The 25213-nt window shown below is 58.1% G+C and overlaps 1 protein-coding gene across 3 annotated transcripts in view; it reads right to left on the minus strand.

The window, feature by feature from the left end:
- MGAT5B (mannosyl (alpha-1,6-)-glycoprotein beta-1,6-N-acetyl-glucosaminyltransferase, isozyme B) overlaps window positions 1-24228 on the minus strand; it is a 74725-nt gene extending 50497 nt beyond the window's left edge. The window contains exons 1-3 of one of the 3 annotated variants that reach the window (XM_021066558.1): window positions 23847-24228; window positions 19979-20091; window positions 10600-10747 (exon numbers count right to left, since the gene is read on the minus strand). In XM_021066558.1, the coding sequence (XP_020922217.1) occupies window positions 10600-10747; window positions 19979-20091; window positions 23847-23914 (329 nt within the window). In that variant the 5' untranslated portion in view covers window positions 23915-24228. The remainder of the gene's footprint in view (window positions 1-10599; window positions 10748-19978; window positions 20092-23846) is intronic. The other 2 variants (XM_021066557.1, XM_021066556.1) reach the window with 2 other exon arrangements.

Genomic DNA, 25213 nt, shown 5'->3' on the forward strand with positions numbered 1-25213 from the left:
CGCAGTAACATACGAGGAGATGAGCCAAAGCCCTGCCTCTTACGAGCTGTGTGACCCTGGGCAAGGCGCGTGGCCTCTCTGTGCCTCCGGCTCTCATCTCTTAAAATGGAGGAGATGATAGCACCTCCCTCGGCATTCCCATCGTGGTTCAGTGGTTAACGAACCCAACTAGGAACCATGAGGTTGTGGGTTCGATCCCTGGCCTTGCTTAGCGGGTTAAGCATCCGGCGTTGCTGTGAGCTGTGGTGTAGGCCGGTGGCTACAGCTCCAATTCCACTCCTAGCCTGGGAACCTCCATATGCTGTGGCTTCGGCCCTAAAAAGACAACAAGGACAAAAAAAAACAGCACCTCCGTCATAGCAGTGTGAGGATGAAACGAGAGGCAAGGCGCTCAGAACAGCAGCACCTGCGTGGCGGGCACACGGGGTTGGCGATTGTGACTGTGGGGGAGCTGAGGCTGCAGCCAAAGGGATTTGGGCCAGATCGTGTTTCCCAACCTTCTCTCACCATCACCCCTTGTAGGAGCCTTTTTAGACACTGCTTCCCCTCCTCGCCCCTCCCTCCCCCCAAAGTCAACACCATGGATATTCGGCTCATCTGTTTACAGCCAACGGAGGGCCACAACCACTGTAGCGGCTAAAATTATACGAACCGGTTTCCACCCTTTTGGGGGCGACGGCTCGTGGGTTAGAGCAGAGAGGGAACGAGACAACCTTGGCCTCCACTGGACTCTAAGAAGTTCCGAGTGAGGGCCGAGGAACCGCTTTCCCCATGACCTACAGGCACTGGATGGCCCCTGCTCTCCCCAGGGGGAACGACTGATGACCAACTGGCCACACCCCCCTGCATGCAGAAGTTCCTGGGCCAGGGAGCCAACCCACGCCAGAGCAGCGACCTGAGCCACTGCAGTGACAGTGCTGGATCATTAACGCACTGAGCCGCACGGGAACTCCCTGGAAGGCGTATTTAGGGATGAAAGGAGGCAGCCACAGTGCGGAAGGCTGGACCTGATTGGTCGCTGAGTCAGCACTGGCCCAGAGCCGGGGCAGCCGGGGCCCACGGGAGGTGCTTCCGGGCTGAGAAGGACTGGGTACCCCTCGACTTCAAGCAACCCCTGTCAGGGACCAGCCAGAGGTCCAGCCGGGTCCCTGGAGACTTGGAAGGGATCCCACCTCACTTCGCGCCTTCCTGAAGGCACCTCTCCTTCCAGGCTCTACTCTATCCATCCTGGGGGCATCGGGTCACCCCTCTGAGCACCCCCACGCCTGTGGTGTGGTTGCAAGAGGCAGACCCACAGGAGTCCTGAGTCCCCAAGGACAGGGATGTGCTCTCGGTGGTACAGCCTGGCCCTGCCCAGCACAGGCCACATGCCCAGGGCTCCATCACTGTGTCAGGCTGGACAGTGTCCCCCCAAAATTCACATCTACCTGGAACCTCAGCATGGGACCTTATTTGGAAATAGGGTCACTGCAGATGACATCAGGATGAGCTCATCCAGAAGGAGGGTGGCCCTGGGTTCAGTTATCCGTATCCTTAGAAGACCATGTGACGACGGAGGCAGGGACTGGAGCGGCGTGCCCACAAGCCAGGGGCACCTGAAGCCACCAGACCCTGGGAAACGCAGGGAAGGCTCGTTCTCTAGAGTCTCCAGAAGGAAGGAGGACTTACGGATACCTGGATTGAGGCCCTCCAGCCTCCAGCATCGAGAGAAGATAAATTCCTGTTGTTTTAAGGCACCTGGTTTGTGGTTATATTTTACAGCAGCCGTAGGAGCCTAATACAAGCACCACCTGCAGAATTGAGGGCAAATGGTTTTTCATCCACTACAAAAAGAAAGCCCAGGTTCTCCTGCCTTCCTGCTGTCAGGAACGTCTTCTCTCTAACCCGTCCTCCTCTTGCAGAAGCCTCACCTTCATTCTGCTGCTATTTCCATGGGAGATGAAGAACCAAGACCCGCATACGCCTAGGTCGATGACTTTCCGTGTTATTGGAATGAGAATGGATCTTGGAGTCAGAGGTCCTGGATTCAAACCCTGGCTCCACTGGAGAGCTGTGTGACCTCGGGCAAGTTACCTAACCTCTCTGAACCCTGGGGTCGGTCAGCTCATGTCAAATCTGAATAACCTCAACGACCTTGCGGAGTGATTAATGATAAGGATTAGGCTGTCAAGTAATCCATATACAGTAGGCATTCAATACATGCTTGAGATGCTTTTGCCACCTACCCTCAGTGGTCACTCCATCCCCAAGAGGAAGCCTCCTAAGTCTAACTCCAGAGCAAAGCACTTTACTTTTGAAAGGGTCAGCAATTTTCATATGATAAGCATTTTTTTTTTTTTTGCATAAAACATATCACCAGCCCGGGCTTTAAAATAGTACAGATGGCATCTGTCTGGTTTAACAAGTTCAACGTGTTCAAAGCAGAATTACTTGCATTGCTATTATTATACTGGACTTAGCATTTGCACAGCACTTTCTATTTTCAAATAATATATGATTAGGCTTCTCTCCCTGGGAAGCTTTTTTCAAAATGACAATAACAGTAGATGTCGTGTGACTTCAAACAGCAGCAAATCTATGACCTGGGAAATGCTTCCGGGGGAAAAGAAAAGGGGGCATTGACGGGGGAGACGGGGCGCAGCTGCCTGAGCTGACGGTGTTGTCACTGTGGGGTCGGGGTGGCGGCAGGGCTGGCCCCAGGAGATGCTGTGCCAGGGCCCACTGTTTCAATTCCTCAAACATCAGGAAAAAAACGTTGCAGGTCAAAGAAGATGCTTTAACAGGCAATGTTAATATATCTTTATGCCAACGTGGTCATAATTTTGCTATAGGTTAAACTCTGTCCCCCTCCCCAAATGTGACCGCATCAGCCTGGTGCTGTCCTCCAGGTGCAGGAGTCTGTAAGTGCCTGGGCCAAACCTGCCTCAGCAGGAGCTCCTACTCTTAGAGCAGAGGAAGCCAGGCTGGGAGGGGTCCCACGGGCACCCCAGTAAGAGGAATGAGGTTCTCCAGCCCCAACACGTAATCTGTAAGTGCCAGGCAGGGACAGAAAAGCCGGGGACATTCTGTACTATCAAGCCAGCCTGAAGGGTCCCACTACCCCTTCCAGCTGGGTAAAGATCCCCCCCAACCCCCACCCCCCGCCACAAGCATGGCAGTCACCTGGCCGTCGGGCTCTCAGCACCACCAGGCAGTGCAGACAAGCCAGACTAGAAGACTCGGGCAGTGCTTTTCCTGTCTGAGCCCAGATCCCTCAGATCTGTCAATCACGGACCAGAAGAGGCTGCTCTCTTATTGGGCCACTGGCCAAGGTCAAGTTCATAATATGTACCCACTAGGGGGTGGCCGCTCTTATTATTATCATCATTAATTATTACTACTGCTGCTTTAGTCAGCTCTGAACCTGGCCCGGAGAGGATAAAATGATTTCCCAAGGTTGCACTGCAGACTGGGGACAGAGCAGAGACGCAGACACGGTGTCCTGTGCCAGCCTGCTCCTTCCCGCCGCATTTGCACAGTCAGTAAATACTAAGCTTGAAGGCTGAGCCCTGGGCCTGTGGGCATTTTCTGCACACACACGAAGTACCAGGCATTCCCCGCAACTGATCCCTTCTGACTTGCTAAGTAAAAGAGGGCCAAGCCAGACCCCTGGTCACCTGCCCACCCCACTCCTCACCCCCAAAGACCCACCCTGGGGTATTCTAAGTATTCATAGGTCTCTAAATCCTCGAAGCCCTGTCTGAGCATCGTTCACACTCAGACGAGCCACCAGTCCCTCCCGCTCGGGCACAAGTGGCTTCCTGGAGCCAGCCAGCCTCTGAGCTTTGGCCAAGGCCTCCTGAAGCAGCAACCAAGACGACAGGCCACACACTGGCCCCAGGATCTTATTCTGCTCCATCCACCCCCAGGGGCGGGGGCCAGTGGCCAGCAGCCAGGGCCAAACAGCGAACTCTGGCTCCAGTTGGCAGCCAGAGGCTGCCCCCTCCCCGAGGACACCAGCTCCAGGCATCACCTCCCATCAGGGCAGGTCCCCGAAAGGCCACCTCGAGGCTTCTTCTCCCAGCCCCATGAGCCCATCACCGATTCCAATCCTCACTCCCCTGGCCCCCAGGGGGAGCTCGCCAGGAAGCCTGGGGAAGGAGGTTTAATGTTGAGTTCCTCCCGTGATTTATGAGGGTTGCATTCAATTAATGAGGTATTGATTTCTGCGCAGCTGGCCAGCGTGCTTGCTGGGAGTTGTTATTTTATCATGAAATGGATCGCTTTCCTTTTAAAACACAGAGACTCCCGCTCAGAGGGGCCCCGCAGACAGATGTACCAAGACGCAAACACCACGCCAGAAACACGAGCACCGCAGACAGGAGGTGTGTTCCCTCTAGGTCGGTCCATCTCTCTGTCTGTCCGTTCAGCTCTCACACACACCACGCGGGACACAGGAGACCCCACCCCCGTGCCCAGCCTTCCTTGCACTTCCACTGCTCTGCTCCTCTGCTTCAGCCCCTCCCCCGTCCCACCCAGAGGCCCTGATGCTCCCAACAGATGCCCAGGGACCTGGCTGCCCCTTCCCAGTGGGAGCAGAGTGGGCTCCTCTCTCCTGTACCACGAAACACACACACACACACACACACACACACACATATTCACAGCAGCAAAGTAGAGGTGGCCCCACCATTGACAGGGACAGAGCTGGAGTTGGACTATCTGTGGTTTTGTCACTTGGGGAAGGGCCTGGTGCCCCGTGAGAGCGGCAAAGCCCTACCCCCACCCCAGGGCCCAGGCTTCTCCTGGAGAATTTCTTTTTTCACATCTCATAGGTTTATTTTATTTGAGATTCTGCTGTGTACATCTTGTATCTTGCCTCTTTCACTGAGACTGCATAATGAATGCCCTGTCATTCATTAAAGGTTTTTTAGGAGTTCCTGTCATGGCTCAGTGGTTAATGAATCCGACTAGGAACCATGAGGTTGCTGGTTCGATCCCTGGCCTCGATCAGTGGGTGAAGGATCCGGTGTTGCTATGAGCTGCAGTGTAGGTTGCAGACGAGGCTCAGATCCCGTGTTGCTGTGGTTGTGGTGGAGGCCAGCAGCTGCAGCTCCAATTGGACCCCTAGCCTGGGAACCTCCATATGCCATGGGTTCAGCCCTAGAAAAGACAAAAAATAAGGGGGGGGGTTAAATACATTTTTAGGAGTTCCCTGGCGGTTCAGTGGGTTAAAGATCTGCATTGTCACTGCTATGGTGCGGATCTGATCCCTGGTCTGGGAACTTCCGCATGCTGCAGGCATGGCCAAATATATATATGGTTATGGAGTTGTAGTTTTATATATATATATGGAGAGAGAGTGTCACACTCTATTCCCTCATGCATATCCATACTGTATTGACTCTTCCTATTATCCTATTGCCTTTTTTTTTTTTTTTTTTTAAACTACCGTGCCTGCGGTATATGGAGGTTCCCAGGCTAGGGGTCGAGAATCGGAGCTGCGGCTGCCGGCCTACACCACAGCCACAGCAATGCCAGATCCTAGGCGTGTCTGTGACCTACACTGCAGCTCGTGGCAATGCCTGATCCTTAACCCATGGAGCGAGGCCAAGGATCAAACCACATCCTCACAGAAACTGTGCTGGGTTTTTAACCTGCTGAGCCAGAATAGGAAGGCCTGTCCTACTGTCTTTTAAGTATCTTAAAAGTACTGTGTGCATTTGGCTGTGCCCTCAATAATCCGAGACTTAGCAATGAAGTCATATTTGCCAGTCTGATTGGTTAAACTGTTTCTTGAGGGTGGGATTTTTATTATTCGTGAGGTTGAATTCTTTGTCCTGTTAAATGTTCTTCTGCCTCAAATTCTGCTTTGTTTGGTATAAATATTGTCATTCAAACTTTCTTCCCGTTGCTGTGTTCTAGATATGTTTCTTTTCATTTCTGAGTTGTTTGGTTTTAGGCCTGTCTTGCAGACGGCATATCATTGGATGTTGAGAAGCTCTGTCTTTGTTGGGGATGTTGAACCCTGTCACATGGATGTCACACTTGACATTGAATTTGAATTCACCTGCATTGAATTTATGCAGCTGCCAACCCCACCCCACCAGTCCAGCCCCTCCCCAGCCCAGGAGCTGGACAATGCCCAGATCTGCCCTGTTAGGAAGGGACAGGAGCGCCAGTTGCGGCTCAGCAGGTTGAGAACCTGACATAGTGTCTGTGAGGATGTAGGTTCGATCCCTGGCCTTGCTCAGGGGGTTAAGGATCCGGCATTGCCCCAAGCTATGGCGTAGGCCTGCAGTCACAGCTCCAATTTGGCTCCTAGCTTGAGAATTTCCATATGCCACAGGTGTGGCCATAAAAAAGAAAAAAGAAAAAGTAAGAAAGGCAAATCCAGGGGCTGAGCCCAGCACAAGGCCTGACAGAAGTGGGCAGTTCTTTTTAAATTGAGCTCAAAGTCATCTGAACAGGTGGCGTATCTCCTACCCTGCTCCCCAAGTTCACAAAGAGACCCCAGGGAGGACTGCTCTCCCAGCATGACTCCACCAGCACAGGGATGCTTTTTTTTTTTGGCTGTGCCCATGGCATGCAGAAGTTCCCAGGCCAGGGATCAAATCTGTGCCACAGCAGTGACCCAAAGCACAGGAGTGACAACGCCGGATCCTTAACCTGCTGAGCCACCAGGGAACGCCTTTAGAAACGTTTTTGTTTTGTTTTGTTTTTTGCTTTTTAGGGCTGCACCCATGGCATGTGGAAGTTCCCAGGCTAGGGGTCCAATTGGAGCTGCAGCTACCGGCCTATGCCAGAGCCACAGCAACTCGGGATCCGAGCCGCATCTGCAACCTATGCTGTAGCTTGCTGCAATGCTGGATCCTTAACCCACTGAGCAAGATCAGGGATCGAACCTGAGTCCTCATGGATACTAGTCGGGTTCTTAACCTGCTGAACCACAGCGGGGACTCCTGGAAGCATTTTTGAGTTTTTAAATAAAGCTTAAAAAAGTTGAAAAAAACCTTTGCCCTCGGACAAGGGTTCTGATGTGCCTTCCTTTCTGCTGTCTCTTCTGCACAGGGATAGGGTGTTGGTTCTTTTCCCTGAGAGGGTGGGACATTCTTTGAGGACAGAGCTCTGACCTGTCTCCTGGGTCTTCCCCACCCACTCCTGACAGAGCCCAGACTCCACACACGATAAGCACTCAGTGAATACAGATTGGCTCGAATGCAGACGGGCTCCAATTCCGGCTGGCTTTGCTACTGCACAGAAGCCTTAGGAGATCCCCACTCTTTGGTTTTAGGATAGATAATATGACACCGTGTGCAACAAATCTGCAAATAATCCCTAATTATGTTTTCCTAGACTAAAAAACAAAGGCACATTTGCTTTCCCTGCGGACATACCAGCCATGCGTAGGAGACAGCCCAGAAGCTTCTGGAAGGTCAGAAGGAAGGCAGTAGAGGTTGTTCTTTTTAAGCCACAGATCATTTCAAAGTGAGAAAACCAAGGGCTGGAAACATGGCAGTGCCTGCAGGATCCTGGGCTGCCAGCTCCAGGCTGGACAACCTTGGTGGGGAGAGGGTGGGGAGGGGGCTGCGGTGTTTGTGCAGGAGGGAAGCGATCGCGAGGCCTCAGCGTGCCCTGGACACACCCACCATTTCTCTCCCCAAAACCAGAAGCAACCGTGTCCCTGAAATTTATGGCTCTGCCTGTGGGGTTTGATGGGCTCCGCTGGTCATGATGGATTGTTGCTATTTCCTGGGATGGAGCTGGGAGGTGGTGCACGCTCCCCTCTCTCCTCCGGAGGAGACGAAGGGCAGAGCAGGCGAGGGAGGGAAGGCCAGGGCCGGGAGGAGGCAGAGAGACACTGCATGTGCCAGCAGGAGAATTCCCAGCCTGAGAAGGCAGGTCGGGAGCTGAGGCGCACCTGCTGCCCACAGCTCTGCTGCCCACTGCTTGGCCTCCGTCCTCACCCAGGGAAACAGCTCTGCGGACAGAGGCTGGATCTGTGGCCCAGACTGGTGGGCACATAGCTGGGGGCAGCCGGGAAAGTGGAAGGGGTGGGGGCGGGGCAAGGGGCTGAATACAGCAGAGGGGATACAGCGGCGGCAAGGAGAGGAAGACCCGTGCCCAAGGGGTAGAAATGGCCTCGGGAGCCGTCCAGGGGAGCCAAGCAGCCGTGCCTCCATCTCCCTGTCTCTGCCTCTGGCCCCTCTGGGTTCCCCTCTTGCCCCCTCCACCTCCTCTGCTAAGCCAGAGACTTCCCACAGCGACCACCTTATGTTCCAACTCCACTTACCATAGCTGACAAAGCCCCACGCCACCTGCCCGCTGACCTCTCCCAGCCCCCACTGGGCTCTGCCTGGCTGGCCTTCACATTGGTTCCTTTTCCCCAACACTCCCAGCTCGCTCCCACCCCAGGGCCTTTGCACCTGCTGCTCTCCCTCCCTCAAATTCTCTCCTCCCAGCTCCTCACGTGGCTGGCTCCTCCCTGCCATTCAGAATGCAGCTCACACATCACCCCCTCGGAAGGGCTTGCTGGACCACCCTGTTTGAACTGCCCCTTCCCCAGCACCCACTCCCTCATCCTTCAGAGCCAGTATCTGCCAGGATCGCATTTCTTTCTTTTTCTCAGTCACTGTCTGTCTTCCCCCAGGGAATGAGGTCAAGACTCATCACTGCATCCCCGGCGCCTGTAGCTGCCAAGACAGATTTCTTGAGCAGATAGATCTTTCGCTCCTTCTCTCAGATGCTTAGTCCCTGGAGGGTATGAGAACACGTAACCAGGGCCCCACCACACAGCCTTGCGGCCCACCCAGGAGCCCCAACGTCCCACAAGAAAGAGCTCCCCCAGGACCCAGGCACGGTGGTGGCCCCCCCACGGCCACTGCTGCATTTAACTCCAGGCTCCAGGAGTTCAAATTAAAATTAGTGCCTACATTCTCCAAAACAAAAATTCAGAGCAATCAGTCTTGGCTCTAATTTTTTGTTTTGGAAAGGTAGATACTAAAGGATTTTTTCCCCAAGTTGTGAATTAATTGATATGAAAAGTCTTGAAAAGGGATATACAAAAAAATGGAGTTCCCGTCTTAGCTCAGCTGAAATGAACCTGGCTTGTATCCATGAGGATGCAGGTTCGATCCCTGGCCTCAATCAGTGGGTTAAGGATCCGGCGTTGCCGTGAGCTGTGGTGTAGGTTGTAAACGTGGCTCGGATTTGGCATTGCTGGGGCTGTGGTGTAGGCCAGCGGCTACAGCGCCGATTGGACCCCTAGCCTGGGAACCACCATAAGCTGTGGGTGCGGCCCTAAAAAAAAAAAGGACAAAAATGAACTTCCATGTAGCCATGTATTTAATGACTGGCCGTCAAGAGCACAGTGGTGAGAAGGGGGGCTCTGGACCTAGCTGAGAGCTGTGCAACTTTGAGCAAGTTCCTGAACATCTCTGGGCCTCAGTTTCCTCCTCTAAGCAATGGGGATTAACCCCCCGTAAGGTGGTTATGGCACCGACCAGACCACAGAGGGAACGCAGTAAGGTGAGCTTTCGGTAAATAGGGATGCCGACATCGGCTGACCCAACTGGGCATCCAGAACATTCCACCCGAAGGCCTGTTGGACGTGGGACTCATGGCCAGCAGTCCGGCCCAGGCAGCCTGAGGGGCAAAGGATTCCCCCACCAGACCAAGGGGGGGGCGCGCACTGTGCTTCACGCCCCACCTCGTGGAGCCCCTCGAACATAGGCCCCTTCCTCAGGGCCCCTCAATGCCCAGGACGCAGCACTGACCCTCTCTTTGGTTTGCTCAACACCCAACTTCAGAAACACCTGAGCTCTGGCTTCACATCCACACGCTGGCTGAGGTCTGCTCTTCCGCAAGTTGTCCAAAAGTGTGGACTTCAAACATAGTTTTTGGCAGTGGCACACTTTCAGCAAATCACGCTGGCCCAGTGAGAGCTTTTCCCAGATTGGGTAAGAGTGTGGGTTTCACACTAATTTTTCAGCAGTTCGAACACACGGAGCAACTCCATCTCACCGCAAACGCCAATATCTAAAAGGGCGAGGGCCGCTTGTCTCCCTGGGGTGGTTGGAGTCCGAGCCCCCTCCTTCCACAGCCCAGGCTGGTGGCCAGGACTCCCAGCTGGGACAGGCCCAACTTCATGCCCACTCCCTCATTCCCTGGGGGCCAGGAGAGCCCCACACCTGAGACCCACCACCTGGGTTCCTGGGGACATCCAGAGGCACGCAGAGCTGCGGCACCAACTCTTGGGAAACTCTGCACATTCTGGCCCCGGTAGTGGCCTATTTAGAATGAATAAAGCAGAAAGTGCCTGCCGGGATGACCCAGGTCCCTGTGGCAGGAGGACAGACCACCCCTGCGGCCATCACGTCCATGTGCATCTCAACAGGTGCCCATTAGCACAGACGGCGCTCAACAGCGTCACAGCGCGTGAGAAAGGCAGGTGCAATGGGGAGCCACTTAGGGACGATGTGTAAAAACCACACACTACGCATCGACTGCGCACGTGTGTGGATAAAGTGCACTTTGAGGCCGCCCCTCCGGCCCAGCACAGGGCGGGGTACCCCTCCTCCCCGACTCCGGGAGCCCCGCTCCCTCCCGGGTCCCCCTCACCTGTCCACGGCGAAGCGCCCGTCCCCAGCAGCCCGGTGCAGCTCGCTGCTGTTCTCCAGCCTGGCCAGCGTGTCCATGCGCTTCACCATCAGCTCCAGCAGGTCACTCATCTTGCGGAGGACACCCCGGGACTCCGGCCCCCCCAACACTGCAGGCAGAACGTGGGCGCAGTCAGAAGCAGCCCAAACAGCCCGGAGGCCACCTGAGACCCACGGCCTGGTTCTCTGAGCCTGAGAGGCCCAGACCTCAGCCCCACGCCCATCTTCCCAGGAAGAGGAGGGGTCAGGAGGGGAGCCGGCCCCACCCCTCACCCCTGCAGGACAGGAATCCAGAGAGCCCCGGGCCAACCCTGCTCCTTTCCCGCTGTGTGACCTTGGGATAATCTTTGAACCTCTCTGGGCCTCGGGTCTTGTCACCTGCAAAATCAGGCTTCAGACATAATTCCAGGTCTGCGAGACGGCAGGGAAGGCCCACTAGTGGGACAGGAACCTGCCCGACCCCCAACACCAAGCTCCAGACAGAACTTGTGGATCAGGGGTCCTCAAAGTCTGGTCAGCCATCCACTCACAGCTGAACCTCCTGGCCAGGCTGTTCAAGTCTGGATTCCCGGCGCCAGTCTAGACCTGCTGAGTCAAAGCCCTGGGGCACGGGGCCCAGACCCTGCCCTCTGCTTGCTCCCCACGTGGCTTGGACAGGAGAGGCTCCGAGCCCAGGTGCAAGGGGTTCAGAGCCCCGGCTGCATGCCTTCCCCCCTGACAGCCCCAGACCCCACTCTAGAAAACCCCTGTGACTTTGTCCTGACTCTCAAGCTGGTGTTTGGGTTCCTGAAGATCACCTCCAGGGCTGAGGGGCTGGGAGACCTTGCGAAGAATAGAATTAAATGAAAATGAGGCGCTTCAACCAAGGTCCCATTAACCAGCCCGAGGCTTCCATGATTCCTGTCTAATCATTCGCAGTGCAGGTGCCAGTGTGGGAGAGCAGCCCTGTCTTCCCGTTTAATTAAATCTTGTGATGGTTTCAAGCAGTCCCTCCAAACCATCCAGAGGTACTGGGTTCCAGGCACGGCGATCCCCAGCCCGGCTTCCTGCAAACCCCAGGGGACCAGGCTCTGAGTCACTCTTAACAAATGAGCTGAGTCTGTGGGGACCCCAGGCTGCCAGGGGGCAGGGGGCGTCTTAGGTGGGGTTCCCCAGAAGCAGATCCCAAGGTAAGGGTTTGAAGGCAAGCGGTTATTTGGGAGGCGAAAGGAAGCCGGGCTGGGGAGTGCAGGGTGACACGGGGAAGGGGAAAGAACCAGAGAGGGGGCGCCAGTGACCTGGGGAAACCAGCAGGTGTAGAACCGGCCTCAGGGTTCTGCCCCTGGTGGGTGAGGGGGCACCAGCCACTGCTTGAGGGATGGCCAGGTTCTGGCACTCTCCTCCTGCCGTGGCGCGCCAGAGCCGGCTCCGGCGTGTGAGCGGGAATCGTGAGAGCTGAGGGTGTGAGCGCCAACAGAACCCGCTTCTCAGGGGAGAAAGGGCGGGGGCCCGGGGGCGGGGGTAAGAGGGGCTGGAGGTGAACACCTGGGCTCTCACCTGCCTCTGCCACCAACCCCTGTACCAAAGGGGATCATGGGAACACTCTCAGCTTCAGTGGCCCCAACTCAAGGCAATAATCAGGCCCTGTCCGCAGCCCAATGTCAAGGTGCCAGGAGGGGCAGGGGAAGAAGACAGCAGGCCATTCGGAACCAGAGAGAGAGACGGAGGGGGAGAAACAGGGGGCAGAGGGACTGAGGGGGCTGGTCTCTGCCCTGTGCTTGGGGCTCAGCCAAGGAGGGGGGCTCACCAAGGCTGCACATGAACATGACTGCCTGTGACATTTCTGCTCTGCTCGTCCCCCAGATCCCCTGGCTCCAGGCCTGTTTCAGCGGCTGCCGCCACTTTGTCACACCAAGTCATCTCCTGGCTGGGGTCCCCTGCCAGTCGAAGCAGCCCGAGGTCAGAGGGAGGCCGTGGAGAGTTGGGGGCTGGGAGTGGGGCTCACTCTGGGTCAGGGGGCAAATCCAGAGCAGGGAGGGGCTGCAGGCTCCTGGGAGCCAGGGAGGAAAAGTGGGGCAAGAATGCCCCCGGCGGGGGCAAGGGCGGGGAGAGCGGAGGAAGAGGAGAGACGCGGGGTTGGAGAAAATGGGCATCAGAAAAAACGAAGGAAACACTGATGCCAGCCCCTCCCCTCCGAGGAGCTGGAAGGGCTCTTGGCCCTCCCACTTTCCCCTCCCAGAAACTGGCGGATTTTTCAGTTGGAAGCAGGAAATTTCACCATAGTGTGAAATGAAGCAAACTGAGATCGCTCCTGCCACTCGGCCCCTCCCACTCGCTCGCAGCCCCAGCGAGTCAATCAAGCAAGATATCTGGGGTTCCCTCCCTCTTTCAGCTCCACAGAGTTGGGGGCGACCGTGGACTCAAAATTACTCTCACCTTGAGACCCCTACCCAAGCCCATCATCCAAGCACAACACCTGGCTTTCAACCAGGGCTCGGAGCACAGAATAAAACAAGAGGGGCGTTCCCATCAGTTCTGCTGGAAAAATGGGCACACATCAGATGCTTTGACCTGGCCGCTGCTTTGCACAGCTCCAGAGGGACCCCCCCCCCCAGTGTTGCAGGTCACCTGATGGATGTCCTGGGGTTGCTCCTAACTCAGGGTGGCCCCTTCCCCAAAGGAGTGAGATGAGTGAAACAGAGTGAGGAGTTCCCTGGGGGTGCAGTGGGCTAAGGATCCAGCGCCTCGGTTTGAGCCCTGGCCTGGGAACCTTCACATGCTGTGGGCATGGGAGGAGACGAAGCAAAAGAGGAGGAGAAAGGAGAGTGAGACCACGGCTAGACTCCCCTGCCAGAGCTGTTAACCGAAGCCCCCCAGCCGTGCACCCAGGCCCGACTGGACCACACTGTGCGCCAGCGATGCTGAGACGCGGCACTGCCCCCCCGCCCCCAGGCTGGCGCTGCGTTCCCCACAATGCCACAGGCCTGGCACCTGCCCTGTCACACTGCTCGGGCTTGTCCCAAGCCTCCTTCACCCCTCTGAGCTCACTGCCCACACTCTTCCCGGGACCTCACTGCCGAAGCCCCCCCCCCAACACACACCCCTAGTCCCATTTCACAGGCTGCAAAATAACTGGTGGAGCCAGTAACTGCAGAGACCAGGCCTAGAGCAGCAGAGGCCCCTGGAGCCAGACAGAGCTGGGCCAAGCCTGGGGGCAGCAAGGCGGCCTGGGACAGGGCACAGTGGCAATCAGGAAGCCTTGATGACGTCATCCCTGCTCTGTCCGACCCTGATGCGGGGGGAGGAGATGTCACACTTGTTCTCTGGGCCTCGGCGTCCCTCCTAAAATGCTAGGGTCTGACTTCCAGAGCCCCTCGGGTCCACAGCCTGGGGTTTCCATGCCGGCTCTTCCCCCAGTTGCCTCCAGAGATTAGGATAAAGGGAAAGGAAAGAAGCGATTCTACAAAAGCCTGCAGACTCTCCTTAGAGAGGAGCTCTGTCTGTTGTACTAAACCCCTGGGTGGGCCTGAGCCAGGTCTAGATGCTCGGAGCCCGAGCCCCGAGACAGAGCGCGCTAAATGACTGTGCATATTAACGTAGGGAAGCTGGACTTTCCCGGCTCAGCCTGGGGGATGGCAGAGAGGACAAGGCCCGGGGACAGGGCAGGACGGCCAGGCAGGGGACAGCCAGGCAGAGTCAGGGAAGCACTTCTGCAGCCATGGGGGATGACCTTTGGGGGACTCTGAAAGGCAGGGGTGTGAGAGGGACGTGCCATCTGCTTGCTGTGCTGAGCGGAGACCCCACCCCGGGGCAGGGGGTCTGGGGGGCTGACACAGAGGAGGCAGGAGGGGGAGCCCAGAGCAGGACAGTTCTGGAGATGGGACAAGGCGTGACCCGGGAAACACAGGCCCCCATGCCATCTGGAGATGGCTGGGGTCTGGACGGCCCTTCCGACGGGTTAAGCCAATTCTTTAAAAATGTCAGCAGAGGTCCTTTGTGGTGCAGCAGGTTAAGGATCTGGCACTGTCATTGCAACGACTCGGATCACCGCCGTGGCGCAGGTTCAATTCCTGGCCTGGGAACTTCCACATGCCAAGGGTGTAGTCCAAAAAAAATGTCAAGAGGCAACCAAAAAAATGGAGTTCCCATCACGGCTCAGTGGTAACGAACCCAACGAGCATCCATGAGGACGCAGGTTCGATCCCAGGCCTTGCTGAGTGGGTTAAGGATCCCGCGTGGCCGTGAGTTGTGGTGCAGGTCACAAATGCAGCTTGGATCCCGCATTGCTATGGCTGTGGTGTAGGCCGGCAGCTGCAGCTCCGATTGGACCCCTAGCCTGGGAACCTCCATATGCTGCAGGTACGGCCCTAAAAAGACAAAAAAAAAAAACCGCAAAAATAATGTCAACAGAAAGAGTGACCCCAGAAGACCAGGGGCTCACAGCCTGGGGCTACGGAGACAGACCCCTCTCAGTGGGTCTAAGTCCCCCTCCATCAGACTGGAGGAAGGCCACGAGACACCCCCCAGCACCCGGGGCTCAGGGGCGGCTCCCACCATGTCACCGAGTCAGATGGTGCAGGACCTCAGGAGACACCCCCACCCCATCACCTCCCGAGGAGCCCAGGGCTCTAAGCACATTTTCTGCCCTGGACAAGAGGGTGCGGGGGAGCAGGCCACGCACGGCCTGTCGCAGGCAGCCCCTCCCACCTGAGGCGCTGCCTGGAGGCCACCGCCAGTGGGCCCATCAGCACAGCAGGCTCCCGACGCCGGCTTGCCCCAAGTCACCTCATGGCTGCTCTCTGCTTGGCTAAATTGAGATGTCTTTAATGTGAGGCCCCAAGGACACACGTCAGGACTCAGCCCAGTCCCTCCATTTCCATGAGAATGAAAATGCAGAGGGCACCAGGGCCCTGACCTCGTGGGCGATGGGCATTTCTTCACCACCCCCTGACCTCGTGGGCGATGGGCATTTCTTCACCAGCTGGCCCCACCCCCTCCCCAGTGCGCTGTTTCCCTCCACTGTCCGCCCTTGTCCCCCCAACCCCGTGTCCCCACCCCCACCCTCTCCCACTGCTTCCGGGAGCCTGAAGGAGCCGTGACCTTGGCAGAGAGAACAGACTTTGTGGCACTCGCGGGATCACGTCTGTGCAGCTGTGTGTCTCTCTGCACGTGGCCGCCCCGGAATCCACCTGAGCCCAAGGCAGCTCCGCGCCCTGGGCAGCGTGGGTGACAAGGGCAGGCACTGGCCCACTCATCCCTCGCCAGCCTCTGAGAAGAAGCGCCCCTTCGGAGGCAAACACAGAGGAAGGAGGTATTTCTCTGATGTTCCCCAGGTTCCATCCTGGTGGGGGGCTGAGAGGTCACGGGGGAACCTCAGGGCCAACTCATGCGGCCCGAACAAGGACCTCCAGCCTGCAGGCCTCTCCCCAGAGACAGCCTCCGACCTCTTCAAGGCCGGCCTCGGTCTTTAAGGCAAGACAGAGCCGGGATCAGAAGGCGCCCCAGAATCTGTGGCAACGTTGGAAAGGAGGCCTCAGACACGACTTGAAGACCCCCAGCGCTAGGAGGGAAGCAAGTCCCTCTTAGGACAGGAGAGGGGGGCGGAGGCAGGAGGCAGGGAGGCCAGACAGGGTGGGGACGGAGGCCTGGGCAGGGAGCCCACCCCCAAAAATCCTCCCTCCAGGCCCGAGCCGGGCCCGACAGCAGCACCAGGGAATGAACTAGATTACAGTCCTCCTGGCTTCGCTTCTTGGTCAGGACTCTGCCCTCAGACCCCTCCGCCCCCTCCGCCCTGACTCCCAAGACGAGTGTGCAGAAGAGAGAATGAGACACCTGCCGCGTTTTCACCCCCAAACCAGAGAACCTCATCATGAAACTCAGAACCTCCCCAGGGGGACCACCATCCGTGAGAGGCTGTGGAAGGTTCTCCTCCTTTTAGAGAAGAGCCTTCTCCCTGCCCACCCACCCCAGCCACGTCCATGGGGGAACCCACTCCCCTCCCAGGCTTGACAAGCGAGGAGAGGTTATTTCCCCATTTGTGTTCAGATGGTTTTATTGATCAATGAAAGACTTTTCATTCTTAATTTTTTTTCTAATGTTCCCCCCTAATTCTTAGTGGGTTTCCTTCTCCTAGCTCTGCCTTGGGGCTGCAAGGAGCCCCCTCCCCAAAAAAAACAACCCAACCCCCACCATGACCTCCAGCATCCTCCCCAGTGGGAGTTCCCCTCGGGGACTAGTGCTTGGCATTCAGTGCTCCTGCCCAGACCCCCTCACAACTGCACCCCACTTCCAGCCCCATCCTAGGTAGAAATGCTGGCTTCTGCAGGGCTGCCCCAGGCCTGGGGTGGGGGTGTCATTTGAGGGGTATTTCTTGAAGGATCAGGATTTTAAACCCATAGTGGCTCTTCCAAGCCTCTGCTTTGGGTCTAAGCAAATCAACTTAGTCCAAGGGCATGAAAAAATTTGAGGTGGGGGGGTGCTGGGACCTGCTGTATAGCACAGGGAACACTACTCAGTGCTCCATGACAACCTACACGGGGGGAAAATAATCCAAAAAAGAATGGATATGTGTATATGTATAATTGAATCATTTTGCTCTACAGCAGAAATTACGACAATATTGCAAATCAAATATAATTCAATTTAAAAAAATGTTAAATGAAGGGAAAAAAAAGAAATGGGGGGGGACAGTGAGACCCAATGTGAACCAAACTGGGGTCAGTTCCCTGGGGTTCTCAGGGGCCTCCCTCCCTGTCCAGCTCCTCCCCCCGGCTTTTCTTTTCTTTTCATTTCTTTTTACAGCCTCATCTACAGCATATGGAGGTTCCCAGGCTAGGGGTCAAATCAGAGCTGCAGCTGCAGACCCATACCACAGCCACAGCAACACTGGATCCGAGCCACATCTGCAGCCTATGCCGAAGCTGTGCCAACGCTGGATCCGTAACCCACTGAACAAGGCCAGGAATCGATCCAACCCACATCCTCAGGGACACTGCACGGGGTTCTTAACCCCTTGAGCCACAACGGGAAATTCCGAAGCCTTTACTTCCATATTCCAGGGCCTCAGCTTCCAGCCCAGAGGTCTGGCAGATGTGAAAAGACTTGGACACACTTGCTCTGAGAGCTGATGTCACAGCATACCGGAGACCTGGCAACGCCATCTCCAGGTGCGCGCGGAGAAATGCCTACGTGTATCCAGCACAGTTCACAAAAGCCCCAAACCAGAAACAGCCCAATGTCTGCCCAGGATGGAGGGATAAATATACTGCGACGTGTTCACACAATGGACACTGCCCAGCAGTGCCCGTCTGCACCCACACACCCTGAGGCGGATGAATCTCACAAACAGAAGATCGAGAGAAAAAAGGCTCACGCAGAACACCCGCCCTGTGATTCTGCTTCGATAAAGTCCGAAAACCAGGCAACGCTCCTCTGTGCTCGGAAATCAGGCTGCTTGGGGAAGCGATGAGTGGACGGAGGCCTAGAGGCACTTTGGGGATGGAGCAGGCGGTGTCTCTCTCAGTCGGGGCTGCTGGGCGAGCGGATGCGCGTGCATGCGCGAGCGCGCACACACACACAAACCCACGCATCTCTAGTCTAATCGCAGGGCCCTGGGCAAGTCCTCTTCCCTCTATGGCTCTGCCACCCCTTAGACACAAGATCTAGGCTGCAGTTGGACCCCTTCTCCCTCTGCCGGGCAAAGTAGACCGCGCAGAGCACGGAAGCCCCTGGTCCTCTCAGGGCACTGGGCTCAGCCCTACCAGGACGGGGCCCCCACCTGCACAGGAAGATATCTGGACAAAACCAGAGTCCATCCACACACCCCCTTCTCCCCCAGCCCTTGATTCCCAGCGTCTGGAGCCCTGACGTTTCTGGAGGTCCAGCTTGCTCAAGCCCCCTGCAGCAGCCCACCCGGATGGACACGACCCCGCTTCCACGGGTGGCATCGCCCTGCACCCATCCCCCGCACTCCACCTCCCCCATCCCTCCTGAAGCTGCCCCCTCATGGGCACAACTTCCCCATTTGCTCCTCCACTGCAACCCCCAGGATTCGCCCGCTAGAGATCCTGGTGCAGGCCTCTAAGCATCCCGGGGGGCAGTGCCCCCCTCTCAGACTCAACGCATCCAGGAATATTCGCAGAGCTCGTGCTGTTGGCCAGATGCTGCTTGAGACCCTTTGTGTGTTATCTTCCCGCCTCCTCGTGTCAGTCCTGGGGAAGGGGGTCTCCTTATCCCCTCTTAGCAGAGAAGGAATCGGAGAACCTCTGTGAGTCAGGGATGGGATAAATTCATTTACATGCAGGCTCGAATGACTAATCCATGTGAAATTCCTGCTGGGCGCTTTTGCAAGTTTAAAGAAGTGCGTGTTAAACCAAAGGCATGAATCTAATGAGGAGACACCAGATGGCAGCGTAAGTGCCCCTCAGAGCAGCACCCTCAACGACAGCCCATCCTACTAAGGCTTTAATCCATCGTTGGGAAAAGGGGGGCCAGACAGAGGAGCCCTGGGAGTTTGAGATGTGGACTTCAAGCAGAGACCTCTCCCGAGCTGCCCCTGCGACTGCGCTGTCCCAGAAAGCCCCTCTGCCCCAGTCTCCCACTGTGTTCCTTCCTCGCCATGGTTACCAGGAGACTCCCTGCCCTGCGACACACTCATCAGGACTCTCTGTACTGCTCTCCACCCTCCCTTGGGGAGGCGGAGGGGGCAGGACCCACGTCCGGGAGGGGGTCTCCCGGGCCATCGCCCCACCCCCGCCCCAGGCCATGGGAGCTCAGTCATCCAGCCCTGAAACGGTCACTACTTCCTATCTCTCCAGGTGAGTTAGGGACTTGGCCAGTGGCACACAGCAGGTAGATGATGCACCAGGATACAAATTAGGTCTGTCTGGTCCCCACAGCCCTGAACCTCCACTTCACGGCCTCCTAAGCGTCGTGTGGGCCACGACGAAAGAGCAGAGAGCCTGGAGATAAGACACGTGAGCCCACGGCCTGGTCTGTCTCCTCCCCAGTGCTGTGGCTACAGCCTGGGCTGAAGCTGCAGAATGTACGTGTCTCAAAAAGAAATTCGGAGGCGCACAAACCTCCCCACCAGAGAAGCACATGGGCAGCCTCTTCTGATGCCCAGGAGACCCGGATCCCAGGACCTTCCTGGCCTAAGAATCTAGGTCAGAAGAAGCCTGAGGACCACAGCCAGGACAAAAGCCAAAGCAGTGTGTAAGGCCCCTCCATCCACACATCCACCAGTGAGGCGGCCTGGCACGGACGCCGGAAAGCCTCTCGCAGGGTTGGGCTCAAAGCCTTCCCTCTCCTCTGACCCCCAACTCCTGCACCCCTTTCCCACCCCCCCTTTCCCGCCAAATTACCTTCAGTGCGGATGGTAAAGGGGGAGTCCCCCGGGCGCCGGGCTGAGAACTGGCCTCCCAGAGACGTCATCAGGAAGCAGAGTGAGAAGAAGCCGATGCCCAGGACAAAAAGCCTGCGGAGAGCAACAGGGGGAGTCAGGAATAGGTCAGCACACGCATCCCTAACCTGTAAGGGCTCCCTACGAATGAGTGAGGCAGGGATGGAGGGGTGGATGGAGACAAGATCCAGGCTGAGCCCCTGGACCAGGAACTCTCCCATCACCACTGGACAAAGAGAGCTGCAAGAAAGGGGCCATGAGCCCCCTGTGAAACCATGCGAGACAATGATGCACACGTGGGTATAAGGCCAGGCAAGCTCTGGCCTTCAGACAGACTGACAGCAGAGTCCTCAGAGCGTGGTCCCCAGACCAGCAGCATCAGCATCACCTTGGAACTATTAGAAATGCTAATTCTTAGGCCCCAGTCCCAGGCTTACAGAATCACACACTCTGGGAGTGGGGCAAGCAGTGTGAGTTGTTTTTTTTGTTTTTTGTTTTTTGTTTTCTTTTTAGGGCCACACCTGCAGCATATGGAGGTTCCCAGGCTAGGGATCAAATCAGAGCTGTAGCCACCGGACTACACCACAGCCACAACAACGCAGGATCCAAGCCACATCTGCGACCTACACCACAGCTCACAGCAATGCCGGATCTTTAACCCACTGAGTGAAGCCAGGGATCAAACCAACAACGTCAGGGTTCCTAGTCGGATTCGTTTCCGCTGCACCAAGTCAGGAACTCCAAGCAGTGTGTTTTAACAAGCTCTCCAGGTAAACGTGATACATGCTCAGGTTTGAGATCCACTGGTATAGATGGAAACAGCGGGACCCGATGCCAGCCAGAGGGCAAGGAATTGGTCCAGATGAAACCCACCTGGATCCCATCAATCACCTGGGCCCCGCAGCCCTTGAATACACAGGCCCTGCTGCTACAACCAGTGCTCGAGTTTGCTGGAACACATCCTTGTCATGTTCAGGGCGGGGGTGGGGGAGTGCCACTGTCACTACCAGATAGTAAGACCTAGGGGGGGCAGGTCCATGTGGACACCTCTGTACCTAACGCACCTCTTCAGGCAGGCACACGAAGGACTGCACCATGGACAGGTCAGAGTGAGCCTGCACACGAGGTGTCACATGGGTGTGTGCGGGAGGTGGCCAAAGCATGACTGCTTATTCCTTCACCCCCTAGGGTTTGATGACTTGCCAAGTGCCAGGCACTTAAGGTGGCCTCAGGGGGCCAGCAGGGAAGCCACCCCCAAGTCTGGCCCTGGGGCCCTGCCTCTTTCATTCTAGATTCTGAGCCAGCACAGCCTTGAGGTAGCCAGAGGTGGAGGCTGGGACCTTGACTCCATCAGAGGACTTGATGAGCTGGCAGGGCTGAAAGGGGAGCCACCCCCCCGCCCAGGTCTGGGCGACTCATCTCCTGTGTAGCCGGATGCACCAGGGGGAGCCCCACCAGCCATGCCAGAGACCTCAGCCCTCCTGCCCCCCACCCACCCACCTCCATCCACTAACCCCATATGTGTTTGTATCTCTACGCAAGACTTGCTTTATGCATTTTAATCTTCATTATTTGAAACTGGCAGAGCCGTATTTAATTAAAATTTGGTCCATTAAAGAAAACACATAATTGCGGAAGAAAATAAAAGCACAGCCAAATCCCCAATCTGTGTTTAAAGGCAGCTGTTAGAGGGTATGGCAGAGCGAAGGGGGCAGAACCCCAAAGCAGAGATGGCCCTGGAAGCTTCCCCCAGGAGACGACAGGCAAGACGCCACAGGGGAACACTGCTCCCTCAGCTCCCGGGACCCCTCCCTGGATCCCCAAGACAAAGTCAAGCTGGCCTCAGGCCAGCAGCCAGAGGGACAGTGGAGCAGGAGCATGGTCCCTCCCCCAGGAAGATCTTGGGAGGAAGCAGCAGTTTGTCCTCCCAGCCTGGGGACAAGGATGGAGCGCTTCGAACGTCTTGTCCCCACCCTCGCTTCCCTTCCCCAGCTCTGTATTCAGAACCGGGGACCTGGGCAGCCAGCGTCCAAAGACCTCCTGTGAGAAAGGAACCTAGGCCTTCAGCCCAGGACCTGAAGCCCCCAAATACCTCACCTGCCTCTCTGCCAGACCCCCAATCCCGGGGCCATTTATCGTAGCTTCAAGTTAAAATGGTTTCGTCCAACCATGTATCCACTCAGACAACATTCGAGAAGCAACCAAGGAATACGGCCGAGCCAGAGGCTCTGGGAAAGCCGGCGAGGAAAGGGCTCCTAGTTTGCCCTTGAGGATTGACAAGTAGGGAGATAAAGCTGCAGGCTCTACGGACCCCCATCGGAAGGGGACTTGGCGACCTCACTGCTGGCTGTGCTCTCTGGGCGGCCCAGGGATAACCTGGCAGGGAGGGGAGCCTATGCAACCCCACCTCTGAATTCTGCCTTCAGGCAAGAGCCTTAAGAAGCCCCCCCACCCCCAGGATCCAGAGGGAGAACCCGCTATGGACCTGGCGCTGTCCATGGTCCTGGCTCTCAGCCACCACCTCCAATCGTGCAGCGGAATGCCCAGCCGAGCTGGGGTCAGCGTCTGAGCTTCCCATGGCCTTAAGGGAGGGGTCAACACTGGGTAAGAGACACTGGCCGAGGACCCCCTCGCCCGTCTGGGTGGGCAGGAATTTCAGGATTTCCCAGGAGGAACAAGGCCCTTTTCAGAGACAATAGCTTCCAACCTGCTTTCCAGGGGAATGTTGGGTGGGGGAGGTTGTCCTGACACCCAGTCACCTGCCCAAGGCTCTACCCTGGGGGAACCCCAGCCCTTCTGTCCCCCCCCCATCCTCCAGACAGTGGTGGTCCAGCCTAGAGGCTGTCTCTTCAACTATAGCGCTGGGACCCCACCTGTGGCCAGGTCCAGAGTGAGTCCCCCCCCACCTTCTCTGGCTGGCTACTCCCTCTCGGCTGACCAGCCCCTGGGCGAGGAGGCAATCCCACCCTGCTGGGCACCCCTCCCTTAGCGCCCCCTCCCCAACCCCAGCTACAGGCCGGGCTATGACAGTGTTGGGGAGGGGTGAGAGCTGCCCGGGGGTGGGACCAGCAGAGCCCAGCCATCCGCAAGAGGCCACAGTCCTGCTGGCCTTGACCGCTGAGGTTGGGGTGGGGGTGGGGGTGGGGGTCGGTCTTCGCGCCCCTCCTGCCTCCGCTGCTCTCTCCGCCCTTGCACCCACAGCGCCGCCCCTGCCCCAGCCTCTCCGAGGCCCGCGAGAGCGGATCGAATTCCCAGCAGAGAGGGCCCCTGCCCCAATTTCGGGGGCCCTCCCTTTGGCGATAGGCCCGCACCCCGCCAAGAGAGAAGGGTGCCGGCAGGAGGCTGGGGTAGAGGTCAAGGCACAGGCAGGGGGTGGGCGGGCCGACTCGGGGCTCCACGCGCCCGCCGGGTGGGGTGCCGCCCCGCGCTGAGCGCTAACTTTGCCTCGGGAGTGGGGCCATCGGCGGGTGGGGTGAGGGGCGAAGGACCCCGAGGGGCAGGGAAGGGGCGCCCTGGCTGCTGCTGCGACTTCCCGGTCCCAGGACCACAACGCGGCTGCTGTCTGCCCCCATTCCCACCTTCGCACCCCGAGTCTTCTCCAACCTAGACCAAACTCGGTCCACGTCCCAGGATCACACACGCTCCCCAGGCGACCCGGAGCCCCAGCTCCATCCCTTCCCCTGCCCCGCTGGCCGCCGCCAAGGGCTCAGGCACGAACCGCCCCCTCTGCTCCCGGGACAGGCACCCCGGCCGGGACTGACCGCACTCGCCCCTGCCCGCGCCCCTTCGGAGAAAAAGACCTCCCGGCGCCAACCGGGAGAGAACTTTACCGAAAAGGTCTCAGGGTGACCAGGCATCTTCTGACCATTATCTTCCCATCGGGGTTGACTGTGATCATTGTTCAAACTTGTCTGGGCGAGGAGCCGCGGGCGAGGCCAGACGCACCGTCCCGGGCCCTGCTCCCGCCGCGTCCGGGCCGCGAACCCGCTGCGGGCCGGAGCCGGATCGGAGCGAGGTCGGGGTCGGCGCGGCCTCGGCGGGCAGGGGAAGGGGAGCGGCGCGGCTGCCGGAGGGCAGCGAGGGCGCCCGGCCGGGCCGTCTCTGCGTCTCCGCCCTCCCCGCTTCACATCTTGGGGGCCGGGAGACGGCGCGCCCCCAGACCGCCGGCCGCGCGTCTGCCTGCTCGGGCTCGCTCGCTGGGCGGGACGGCGCCGCGGCGCGCAGACGGGCTCCCCGCCGCGGGCGCCCTCATCCCCGGGCCCGCGCCCTCGGTGCCGGCTAGAGGCGGCCCCGGGCCCGCGCCCCGGCCCCCCGCGCCTCCGGGCCGCGCCGATCCTCCACCCCGCGCCGCGCCGCGCCCATGGCTCCGGGCGAGAGAGCCCGGCGCCCGCCCTGCCGCCTGCTCGCTCGGCTGCCCGCGCCCAGGTGTCCGGCGTCCGGCCCGCACCGCGTTACGCCCGGAGGCGCCGCATTGTTTCCTCGGAGGAGGCGGCGGAGCAGCGGCTGGGGCGGCCGAGGAGCGGCCGCGGCGCTTCCTCGGCGCGCTGGCGCCACCTCGTGGCCACGTCCCAGCAGCGCGCTCTCCCGGCCCGGGGCGGGGCTCCGGAGACCGAGGGGCGGGGGCCCTGCGTCTCCCTCCAACCTTCCAACTTCTCGGGCGCCGCTTTCCGAAGCATCCGGGTGCCACCAGCTCTGTGGGCCTCCGGCGGCTCGGGCTCCTGCTGAGCACAAAGGAGGTCGGCGCTGGGAGGAGACTCCCACTTCTGCCCGGGGCCAAGGCCCTCCCTCTGGCCACTACCGCTGCCTCGGCTGCCGCAGTGGGCTTCTGCACCGGCCCCTTCGCACCCACAATGATGTCGCTTCGCAGCCCTCGCCCATCCGCTGGCTCTCTCTGGACAGAAACTGCAGCTGCTCCCCTTCGCTTACTGAGTTCAAAGTTGGCCTGTGACACAGGCTTGTCCACCGAGAAGCAGCCGAGAAGCAGGAGCGCGCTCTGAGGCGTCTCATCTCAGACCCTCTATGAACCAGCCAGGAACACGTACAAGTCAGGGGGACTCCCTGGCCCTGGTTTCTCTGCTATGAAATGAGAGTGGCCCCAGGTTCACTTGGGCCCCTTCCAACTCTGTAAAGAATGCACCCCCCCTCCTCCCCAACCCCAGCCCCCATCTGCTTCTTGACTCTGGAGAGGTGTCTACTA

This window comes from Sus scrofa, chromosome 12 (assembly GCF_000003025.6).
Source record: "Sus scrofa isolate TJ Tabasco breed Duroc chromosome 12, Sscrofa11.1, whole genome shotgun sequence".
Lineage (NCBI taxonomy): Eukaryota > Metazoa > Chordata > Mammalia > Artiodactyla > Suidae > Sus > Sus scrofa.